The following is a 12,646-nucleotide window of genomic DNA, read 5'->3' as shown; positions in this document are numbered from 1 at the left end:
TAGATCAGGCTGGTAAGAATACTCCCTTGGTGATTTGTATCTTTCCCAGTGCATCACATTTGGAAACGCATGCTATCACTTTGTCACATTATTGATCATATTAAGTTTGATTCCTTAAGAAAGTTAAGTTGGTGTCTATCAGATATCTCTGTTACAAAGGTACTATTTTTTCTTTGTAATTAAGAAGTCTTATAGGGCTTCATTTAATGCATTTTTCTGACTTTTGTTTGAAAAACATTGCACTTGCTCAGGTTTTAATGATTAAGTTTGCAAGTTAATTGCTTGCAATAGTATGTATGGTCAGAGTGGGGATAATAGAAGGAGAAGAGGAAAGGTTACTCAATAACTAGACCCACACAAGTTGCCATTTATTCCCTTTTAAGGAAAATATTGATTGATTAAAATTAGAATTTTGATGTTTTCTCTAAGGATCAGATTTGTGGGTTAGTAAATATCTTCAAATTTCAGAATTTTAAATACAAGTTTTAGAAAGACTTTTACTTGGTAGCATTATCTGACCATAATTTTTCTTGTTTGTGTTAGTTGAGTATAGATAGACAATTTAAAAGATAAGTGCATCGCCTTGGTAAGATTTTTTTTTTTTTAATTTTAAGGTAAAGAGATAAATCATAACATTAATATGGCAACGTGGGTTTAACAAGGGATCACTGACTTTTGGTCTTATGTGCCTCTTTTAGCCCATGAAGCAGGCACTTGAATTCCTATTTATGATATATGCACTTACTGTGTAATCATTCTTCTTATGTGAAAGGCTAGTGCTGCAGATCATGTAAACACCTGAAGTTAGCCATTTGGCTTGTCAGCAAGGGAGGATTTATAGTAGTTGCAATCATGGTAATAATAAGGATGATACTTTGTATTTATTAAGCACAGAAAAAAGCATTTGCAATGTAAGCGGTCCAGAACCAATTCATATCTGTGGTGTAATGAAAGCAGTTCGGACTTAGAAGTCCAGCAGTCTCTGCTTGGTCACTTTCTACCAGTGTGATCCTAGACAAACTCTTAACCTTCTTGAACCTCATTTTTTAGACTGAGAATTACAGCCATAAGGGTCAAATGATGCTACATTATGTCATAAAGGTGGCATTCTATCAAAATCATGCCATCTAAATGTCTTTAACTGTTCATGGATTGTATTTTGTCCCTCTTTGTGTCCATATGTTGTAGGCACCTCATTAGGGAAAAGTTTCCAGTTCGTCCCGGACAATTATTACTCCATTCTGTTTGTTCCTCTAATGTTTTGTTTATGTCCTTATTATAGGGAGCATTCATCCTGGTGGGCTGTCTTTTCCATCTTTCTTGTTCTTCTTGGTTAGACCCTGGCACATAGCAGGCATTTAGTAAATGTTTGTGGAATGGAGAGAATAGATAGGCACTTGTTTTCATTTATAAACACGGATAGGTAAGCTTCCAGTTTCCTTTCTTTCCCCCAAAGACAAAAAATCATCCTTTCTTCAATTTTTTATATTTGTGCTTTATATAAGGGATGTTATAGATTGTATATCTGGTGCCATTAGCAGTCCAGTAATGGAAAAGAAAAGATTTTTTAAAAACATGTAACTATTGTAGGATACTTTGGGGGTGGGGTGGGGGGAGGCAAGAAAACATGTCAATAGAAGAAGACCACACTAGATAAGTCTTGCATAAATCAAAAGGGTTTATGTCATAACATGAACATGTGCCATTCCTGCTTGTATATTGAATTTCAGTAGCTGGTTGCATAAAGAAGTAAAGTGTAATGAAACTGGCAAGCAGAGTATTCCCCAGTCAGCCTTATCTTTGTTCCATTTGTCCTTCAGTTAGAGCTTTTCTTGCCTTTTTTCAATAAAATCCATCCAGCTTTTTTTTTTTTTTTTTTTTCTTCCTTGCATCTCAGTAACTGAGCTAAGAAGACCAATGAGATTCAGGGCTTTTATAGTTCTAAGCAGCTGCTTTTTAAGAGATCAAAACTTAGAATGTTGCTACATGGTATTAAGGCTCAACTATTGATGTGTCTCTATAGGGAATATGTTTTTCTCGGGGTGGGAAGAGGAAAGAGGAGAGAAGAGGAGCAAAGGATGACCCTTTCAAGCATGCTTGGGACAGTAAACCCTAATTTCTTTGTTTCCTAGGATTCTCTTTGCAAGCTCAGTGCTTAACCTGACCGAACTGGCTGCCCTTCGGCCTGACCTTGGGAAACTGAAAAAGATTCTGTACTTCCACGAGAACCAATTGGTATATCCTGTCAAGAAATGTCAGGAGAGGGATTTCCAATATGGATACAACCAAATTCTTTCATGGTAGGTATAGATCACTTCATTATATTTGGTCCTTTCCCACATTTTTCTTTATAGATAGTTAGCTTTTAAATCTGGAGATCTACTGTATACTTATTTAAAAAGCACCTTAGGGTGGGTGAAATGTTTAAATATACCTTCCCTGGAAGTAATTACTTGTGCTTCTGCAGTGCATGTGAGATCAAAGCTAATCCTTTTATAAAATATATGTAGCAATCTAATTATATGTTGAACTAATAATCTAACTGTATTTTTCACAACATCAAAATAGAATCAAAGGGTTGGCAGGGACCTTCACCTCTTGATTCCATGATCTATTGTTTAAGGCATACTTTTTGTAAGGGCAGTTAGTCAACTCTTATTTACCAGCTACTTTCACTATAGTAGACTAAAATCAAAATAGAAATTTACAGATAAATGAAAATTTAAGCATAATGGAGCAAGGGGTTTTGTCCCCACACCCACTTTGTTTTTTTTCTGGTTGTTTATAAGACAGAAAACTATGGTAAATGAATCTTTAGGTGGTGGGGTTTTTTTTTTCCCCTCATTGAATCTTTTGAAATGGCACAGCCTTAAAAATACCATGACATTTCAGAGGTGATGGTCCCTCTCTATTGTTACTTCAACGTGTGTCTTCTGAAGCTTAGTTAATGAAAGAAGTTCATAACAACTCTGAAATGGCCTTGCTATTGGATCATATTTCCATAACTACAGCAGTCAAATGGAATTAGTTTGGCAGTGACTGGATACATTATACTCACCTTTATTCACAGGTATTAGCAATTGGGATTGATGAGGTGTTTAAGCAGACCCCCCAACTCTTTCATGTATGTGCCATAGTTTAGTTGACACAGAAAAACAGCTATATAGTAATAATTCTGTGTTTTGAGCTTTTTGTAAATGTTTTCCCGCAATCACTTTTACAGGCTGCTTCAATTGTGAAGTAGCAGTGCTATCAAAATAGAGTGGAACTGCTTCACATCAAATGTCTCATAAAAAAGCAACCATTTTAAAATTTCATAATAAAATTAAAATACTTTATATTGAAACAGAGAAGGCAAATATGTTTTAAAAATGAAAATAAAATCGTTTTGTGCTTTATCAATATGGAAAACATTTGTAATATTCTTTTGATTTCTTGAATTAACATCATTCTTTTCCTCAGATAATGTGTTTATTACCCCTGAGAAATCACTGGGAAAAAAATTAAGTCTATTTTTCCCTTTATGGGTGGCTTTAAAGTTAATGGAAGTTATACCCACTCATATCAGAGAGGAAATGCACCAAAAAGAATATTTTGTAAACTATCTGGGATCTTTAATTTAGCATAGACTGGATTTTTAAGAATGTAAGTAGTTGGGTCACGTGCTCTTTGAAGGGAGATATCTAAAAAAAAAATTTGGCTCACTGCCCGTCCTTTCTTTCGTAAAAGACTCTTTTTGCTCAAAGAGAATGAGACTGTGAAAGCTTGTACATGATTTTTCAGCATTGCTCTTTTCAGGTGGGTAAACTGATAGACAAACTTGAAAAGAAAGAAGTGGACTTCATCATCAGTTGGCTTCTTAATGGGAAAAAAATGGTTCACATTGTCCAGAGGAAAAATAAGGTTCTGTTCAGATTCTCATTGAGAAGTGTGACTCCTTCTTCCTCAAATGTTTCTTTAGTTTTCTTGCTGACCTCTGCTTTTGTTGGCACTGTCAGATTTCTTTCTTGACCATGTAGCAGTTAAGGACTTTAAAGATGACTGACATAAGCACTCACCTTAAACAGAGGTTTCACTAACCCTCTGACTTATGAACACATGTCATAACTATATATTATGACCTGTGGGTCGCTATTACAATATGTGACATATGGTGAAAACAGACTAGCTGTAAAACATCCTTCAACTTTTGATACATTATTATATTGGCTTTCTTATTGCTTAGTGTTGTGTCAGCACTTCAGTGACATTCCTTTGTATTATCCATGTTGAAATCAACCCCACCCCCCCAAATTTGCACTGGATAGCAACTAAAAAAAATACTTGTATGGAAAAGCAATCTTTTGAGGGGAGGCATGGGGGTGACAGGTCAATATTCCTTCATTGGTTTTTCATTCTGCTATGTATTAATAATAATAAATTTGACTGTCTCAGTAAATATGATTTAAACTAATATGAGGATTTACTATGGCATTTCTATCTGATATGCTCGACTGAGTCTGTTGTGTTTTGCAGTTCTGTAGACTTATGTGTCTTCTTTTTAGTGTATCGATATATTATTTTTGGGGTGAAATACAACTGCTTTATCTATTTAATCTTACAATACCTTCTTATCAAACCATTTGTATGCATTTCATTGAGATTCAGTGACACTGAATCATTGGTCAAAGCAAAGAGGGCATTTTTCAAAATAGTGCTTTATTAAATCAATTTTTGATTCATAAAGGAATCATACTACACATTCAGGTTTTATCCAGCTCCTTCATGGTTATCATTTGTGTTCATTGGTGTGAAAGAAAATGTAGGCAGTTCTGAAAACTGCTCTTATGTTTATGTCACATAAACTTTGTTTTCACATTTCCTTATAACAATATTTTTAGATTATTTTTGTTTTTTTAAAAAAATATTAAGGAGAGGAACACAGTCTATTCATCGAAAACAGTAGTCAGCATTACATTTGTTTTATTTTGAAGTTCCATAGTGTTGCGGTATTTTATAATACATTTCTTCACATAATCAGTAGGACCTAGTGATATGGATTTCTGGATCCATTTCTGCTAATTTCTTCCACTTCTCTGGATACCCCAAATATAATGTAATAGTAAAATAAGTTATTTCTAGAGATACCTTAGTCCTTCCTGTGTAGTCCCAGAATTTTAAAAGATCTAACAGTTTTTTGAAGCAAAGACTAAAGCAAGAAATAATCTTTAGCCAAATAGTGTTGAAAGTATCATGCCCTAGTATGAAAATAGCTTTATCTGAGTTTGTCTCCTTGAAGGTAGGGAGAAGTATGGCAGATGTTCTGTTCTCAATAGTATGTTGTAAAATGATGTACATCACTGACATAGAAACTCAACATGGGTAGTTGGGCCACAAAGAAAAAGGTTCTGCTGTACTCAGTGTTGTTGATACAGGTTGAATATCCCTTATCCCAAATGTTTGGGACCAGAAGTTTTCAGATGTTGATTTTTTTTCGGGTTTTGGAATATTTTCACACACACACACACACACACACACACACACACACACACACACACACACACACACACACACGTTGAGCATTCCTAATTCAAAAATCACACACACACACACACACACACGTTGAGCATTCCTAATTCAAAAATCCAAAATGTTCCAGTGAGCATTTCCTTTGAGCATAACTTTTGAGCATGATGTTGGCACTCAAAGTTTTGGATTTTCAGATTAGGGATGCTAAACCTGTAATATAGAAAGTTCCTGGCATTGTGGAAAAATATGCTTTGATTTGTAGACTCATGTGATCCCGTTAAATCATTTAATTTCCCTGTTGCCTTTCCTCCCTGATACCACCAAGCCAACTTCCTGTGATATAATACTGATGAAACTAACTTATCTATTAGAGACATTTTGATAGATACTGATGGGAAGTGAAGAGTTCTTTGCAAACCTGAGGTTCAGTATAAACACAGAGTTCTTAGACTTATAAAAATAACTCCAAATAAGTTTGAGCCTATCATGTGCATTTATCCTTTTCCTTTATAGCCTGGTGGCTGATGTGGTGGTATTCAACTCGGTTTTTAATATGGAGTCATTTCTCACTTCTATTGGAAAATTTATGAAGCTGATTCCTGATCACAGACCCGAGGATCTGGAAAGCATCATCAGACCCAAGTGCCAAGTTATTTACTTTCCCATCAGGTTTCCTGATGTGAGCAGGTTAGTGTGTTTGACTCTGTTCTCAATATTGTGTCATAAATTACTCCTCAAATGTATAGCAATTGGTGTTTGTCTTGCCAATTTTAACTTCTAAGCATAAGCATGGTTAGAGAATTGAGATCTATCTCACCATGCTATGACTTACAAAGATTTTCAATAATCATGTGTCCAACCTATTATCACTGAATGGTTAACTCAAATATCGAGTTCTTCCTTTCCTCTCTCTCATTTATTTGTTTGCCAAAGCAAAGTGCTTTGGCTTTTAATACTTACTGTTTTGTTTCTTTATTTGTTGTTCTGTTACAGAAGTTATTGTCAAACATATTTCTCAACCTTGAATTCGGCTTATGCCCATTAGTTTTTATTTATAATAATAACTGTTCTAAGTAAATCAATTTTAAATCTCACTGCTTGGATTACTTTCATTTCCATGCTGTTTCCTTCTATTTTTTTCCTTCCATTTTTTATTATTTATATTATCTTAATAAAGATTTAAGTCTTCTATATTGGTTTAGAGATGCACTTAATTGCCTTGCCTCTTTCTCAGTTGCTAAGGACATTTTCTATTACCCTTGTTGGTGGGCCCACCCTGAATTAACAATAGATGATGTGGCTCTCAGGGAACATTCTAGAATTCCTTTTCACTTTTGAGTAAACCTAGCAAGACTGTTTTTAATACCATCGGGAGTATTTCTCCCTTGTAAAAAGAAAGTTTACTTTGGTGAGATTCACACTAGCTGGGGATGCTGCTGTTTTATAACTGACTCAGTTCTTAAAAAGAGTCAGGGACAGCTGTTTCTTCCCCATCCCTGAATTGAAGGCAGGGGATGATTTAAATATCCATGCATGCTATGCAGGAGGTCATCAGCATTAGTACCCTTACTGAGTTCACCAAGATTTTGCTATAGAGACAGTAGTCCTCATCTGCTCCCCTGATGCTGATTTATTTGAGAGTCTTACTTGTTAATATTTCACTGAAGAGAAATCTGCCCCATACCAAATCAAGTTAGTGAGTCATAAAATTTGTTAGACCACCTTGCCCAATCATTACTTTATGGAGTGTAGAAAACAGAGACCCAAAGAAGTAGATTCTCTTGCACTTACCCTGTCATTGTCACAGACTGGGTTAACGTTTAGGTCCTATGACTTCTGATACAAATTTCTGTTTACTGTTCAAACTTCTTGTCATTATAGGTCATTTGTCAAAAACATTTAATGATTTTCTTGCTATTTTGAAAACTATAAAGCTAAGTGGAACTAAGATCACAATTAATTTTCAAAAATATATATAAATATGTGTATGTATATATAATATGTATTTGTAGACACACAAATAAGAAAACTTCTTATTTGTGATGAGAGAAGTTTAACTTTTGAAAAATCTAATTGTTAAACTTTTGGTCCATCATTAGCTAAAACATAGTTATATATCTGAATTTTTAAAAATATGAACCTCATTTTTGTCATAAATTTTTAAGCTTTTCATGTAATATACCATATATGCAAAATGTACATCTTTGAGTATGTAGTTATAGCGTACCTTAATTATTACTGCTTTAGAATTCCAAGTAAATAATATGTTTTAAAATTTATTTTCATCTGATATGTTCCTACAACATCATATGTTTAATACACCTTTGACAATTGAATAGTTTCTTAATTTGGCCCATATTACCATAAGGGAATCCAGCTAAATAGAAGAAGATTAAGTAATATTATGACTAAGATAACATTCATAAACAAGGTATTAGCCCAGAGTGTTATTTGAATTATTTTCAGATGGTAATTTGCTTTATACAGTCTGGACTCATATAGTATAAGTAAGTGATTATTTGCATGAGTGACAGTCATTCTGATGGTTGCCGTTTTAAAAGTGTATTATTGTGTTGAGATGTTTAAAAATACTTAGTAATTCCAAAGGCAGAAAAACTGAGGTGATTAAAAAAATAACAACTTTTGAATGCTTATATCTTTCTCCCTATACAAGTATTATTTGGTCATGGCAAAAATGAATTTAAGTAAAAACAAAGCAGAGGATATAGTTAAATTATTAATGTAATGTGCTATGTATAATAGGATATGAAATGATATAGTGCATATTAATCAGAGAAGTGGAAAGCCATATTTCCAACAAAGTAAGCAAGAATTTATAGAATTGGTATCTGTTAAAACTTAGGGCATGTTTATCACATAGGTATTCAGTAATATTGGACTTGTGGCACCTGCTGCTACCTATTGCCCTAATCATCCATCCCCTGCCTCACTCCCAAAGACCAGAAAAATAGTAGCAAGAAAGAATATTATCTTGAAAATACTTCATTATATGTATTAAATATTTTGGGATAGGAAAGCTCTTACACATTCTATCATTATATTTACTCTGTTGCATGTGCTCTCAGATCTTTTACACCTTTTGCTTTATATATGATTGACAAAACTTCCAGCCTGGTTAAATCCATTTGTTGCTTACTCTCTACCTATACTCATAGGACTGAACATCACTAGAGAAAATCATCCAACCATACTTATTAGCGTGCTCCAAACTCATGATTCCTAAATTCAGATGAGCCCTTTGACCTATGTGGCAAAATACCACATTTTTCCTCTTCTAGATAATTAATCATGCCTTCTCCTTTCTTTAGAAAACTCTACTACCAAATTTTCTGTCTTCATTCTCAGCTGATAGCTGAGAAAATAGAAGCAATCAGAAGAAAACTTTCATCTGTTGTCAACACTCCATCTACCCAATTATATGCTTCTGGGGTGCATATTCTCCATCTTAATACCTGTTACCATGTATGAACTGATCTTGTTTTTATCTAAGACCTCATCTCCACTTCTTTGCCAAAACCCATCCTTCTCACCTACTCAAGGACTACTGTAGCAATATTTCTGTCTCTATTATGTATCATCAGTTTTCCTCTCTTCCGAACCATTCTTATTATCCTTTTTTCTGGACCATTCCTGTTAGCATACAAAAAGTGTTATTATTTCTTGTATCTTTAAAACTTTTTTCTTTTGATTCCATTTTTCCCTTCTGCTGCTGCCTTACTTCTTTTCTTCTCTTGTTTTTTCTCTTAGTAGCAAAACCTCTTGAAAGAGTTGTTTATACTGGTTGCTTCCAATTTCATTCCTACTATTTTCTCTTAAAGCTGCCACACAAACTATTTTTGTCAAGGTCGCCAGTGACTTCGATGTTTCTAAATCCTGTGGACAATTTTCAGTACTCATCTTACTTAATATATCAGCAGCATTTGACATACTATCACACACTTCTTCAGTTGCCTTCTAGGACATACAGTTCCCTGATTTTTCACAAAAACTGCAGCTTCTCAGACTCCTTTGCTGGTTCCTCATCATCATCCTGACCTTGTCACATTGGAGCCATCTTTGGCATTCTGGATACTTAAGGGTTTGATGTAGGAAAAGCCCAAGATTGAAATGCGAAGAAAAGATAAGAGTCAGGAGGTAAACAATGAGATAATTATCTTATGAAATGAAAGAAAGAGAGTTTTAAGGAGATAATCAGTAGAGGATTCAGAAAAATGAGATTTAAGTAAGGCGATGACCAAAATTGTTCTTGAATTTGACAGTTAAATGATCAGTGGCACACACCCTGCCCACCCCACCTCCCCACCCAACCCCTGCATTCTGTTAACTCACAGAAAAGTTTCATGTTTTTTCCAGTAGCCAGAGTAACTTAGAATTCAACTCTGGATGCAGTCAGTCTCTCTCTCTCTCTCTCTCTCTCTCTCTCTCTCTCACACTCTCTCACTCTCTCATGCGTGTGCACACATGCACGCACACACACCACTCCTCGTTTTATGGATGAAGGCACCAATGCCCAGAGAAGTTATGTGTCTTTTGGTAATCACACAGCTAGAACTTGTGTCTCACAATCTCCATCTAGTGCTCAACCCACCACTTATTGTAAATTCAGTTTCAGAGTTCTTGATTAGATGATTTTTCAGCTGACAGCAGATTAGCAGCATCTAACTGGGGGTGTGATAAAGGCAGGCTCACTGACAGCAGTAAAAAGTGACAGCTGACTGACAGCTTGACAACAAGGGAGGAGAGAGATAAACAATTAAAAAAAATATATATGAGAAATGAAAAAACATAGCAGCCGGGAGCCATTCTATGGCAGGGCGTGCAACTCTGCACATCAAATAACCCCTACAGACATTTTTCCATGATTGTACAGCTTGTACATCAAAAGGATGATTGTGATTTATTAAGAGAGATTAAATGATAACCAGTAAATTTCATTTTAAGAATGTAGTGAAATGCATAATTCACTTTTGGCGAAAATTGTTAAGTGATAGCAAATGAAGATAAACGTTATACCTTACTCTAAGGTGTATGTGAACCATAGTCACCTAAAGGAAGGCAATAAACATACAAGGCCTTTCTCATGCCTTAGGTGACCAAGGGACATTTCAATAAGCTATCTTTTTAAAATTTCCCTTATTAGAGCCTTACCATTGACCAAATCACCCTTTTCTGCTGGTCGCAGATACTGGCTCCTTCAGTACTGAAGGCTTCCAGGCCTGCCAGATGATTGGTGTTCAATAAAGTATATTTTGCAATATTAATTCCAGAAGATTAATATGATTTAGAGACTTGGTGAGGTGAGACTCACTATTGGAGTATATTGCAAAAGACTATTCTATGTTAAAGGATATATATTAGATCAAAAATTAAGGCAATTTTACTAAGCATTTCACGAATGTAAATTTCACATGGAACTCCATGATACTGATGGGTTTGTAATGGAGAGAAAAAAGGAAGGAATCCTGCAGCCTGTTGTACTAGATGCTGGAGAAAGCCAATATTTTCATACTGTAACTGTCATAAAGGCAAGGCCTTGCAGAAGTAGGAGAATTTTAAATATCCAGACCTTTGTGCAAGTCTCAGTATTACAAAGTTAGGACATCTGAAAAATTTGCAGCTTGCTTTCTGACAATTTCATCTTTAGAAGGTAGAGATCACCATAACAGCTAATCTTTATTGATTCTTCCTTTATGCCCTGCATTGTACTAAGCATATTATACATCAGCATTTTATCTTTCCAACAACTCTGAAAGATAATTCCCACTTATAGTTGAAGAAACTCAGGCATAGAGAATCTAAGTAACTTTCTGCCCATGGTCACAATAAACACAGGAAAGATAGAACTAGAAATCAAATTCATTTTTACCCTGTTTTAGAACTCAGACTCCTAACGGTCTTGCTATACTGCCTCTCGCACAAACAGAAGCTCTGTTTCTGAGTACTTGATTTTGACTAGTGAGGAACAAATGATTTATAAAAGAGAAATAATAGAAAGTTTGAATGAAAGTAAGCATGTCGTGGTAATGCTATGAAAGAAAGGACTTGGGGCTTTAGAAAGGAAACTTTTAAAAGGTAGAAGTTGTGAAAAAGAATACACCTCAAGTGAAAGGAGAAATTTTAAGAAAGAATTCTGATAGTAAAATTGAAAATGGGCCTAATGAAGCAGAATAAGAGGAATACTCACAAGAAACAGCTCACACCATAATCTCATGTGTAGGAAGACATTTTTTTTTTCTTTCCTATTTTTAGTTATCTCTCATTTACCCAAACTCTCTTGCTTTCCAGCTTAGTTTAGAGCATGAAACCTGTCTTACAGGGCAGTAGCCGACCCATCACATTAGGTGTTATGGATGGAGCAGAGTGCATCTGCATAGCCTCAGACTCCTTTCATCTGTCTCTCCTACAGGATTTGGTACTGAAGGAATATCATGATTTTCATAGAGCTAGATTATCCCTGCTCCCAATGAATTGCATCATATAAGATTGTATTGTAGAAGTACAGTGAATTACTAAGTGGCATTCCTTATCCTTGAAAGAGATTGTGGCTTCCCACGGAATTCCATCAGGGAGCCATGAATAACGTGTATCAAAGTGGATACCATCTTCTTCTAATAGTATTTAGTTGTATTAAAGGTGAAGAGAGACAAATGCTCAGGCTGTGAAGGCTGATGCTTGTGTATATTTATCACTTGCCTGTCTTCTCTATCCCATTATATTGTGAAAAGAATTTAGATTTCTTCATTGTGGTTGTACTTAATAAATGTGAAAAGATCAAATGTGTATGTTTCCTGTTGACACCTTAAAAAAACTACCCAATTATTTATTTTTTAATGAGAGGATGAATGGATGCTATATTAGGAGTTTAAGTTCGGACTTTTGAGCAAATTGAAACAACTGTACCTTAGATTGAATAATATATGCTTTATCTGGGTTTCAGGTCCAACTTAGTCACACGGAGAACATTTGGTGTCAACCTTGCTGTGATCATAAGGACAGAATTTCATGTATTTCTGTGAATATTTCACTGTCTGTTCCTATTTTCTACCATACCGGATTGTCAGAGTTGCCACAGAGTAAACAAGAGTATTTTTATTTCACAATAAATTTTACATCCCTG

General features: G+C 35.0%; 1 protein-coding gene across 6 annotated transcripts in view; it reads left to right on the top strand.

Annotated features, from left to right (window-relative positions):
- Positions 1–12,646, top strand: part of GTDC1 (glycosyltransferase like domain containing 1) — a 390,698-nt gene that overhangs the window by 190,010 nt on the left and 188,042 nt on the right. For all 6 annotated transcript variants that reach the window (XM_063094114.1, XM_063094089.1, XM_063094097.1 and 3 more), the window contains 2 exons: positions 2,133–2,300; positions 6,022–6,195. In XM_063094114.1, the coding sequence (XP_062950184.1) occupies positions 2,133–2,300; positions 6,022–6,195 (342 nt within the window). The remainder of the gene's footprint in view (positions 1–2,132; positions 2,301–6,021; positions 6,196–12,646) is intronic.

This window comes from Cynocephalus volans, chromosome 1, assembly GCF_027409185.1.
Source record: "Cynocephalus volans isolate mCynVol1 chromosome 1, mCynVol1.pri, whole genome shotgun sequence".
In the NCBI taxonomy this organism is placed as follows: Eukaryota; Metazoa; Chordata; class Mammalia; order Dermoptera; family Cynocephalidae; genus Cynocephalus; species Cynocephalus volans.
The sequence above is the reverse complement of the archived record's forward strand: the minus strand, read 5'-3'. Positions and strand labels throughout refer to the sequence as shown.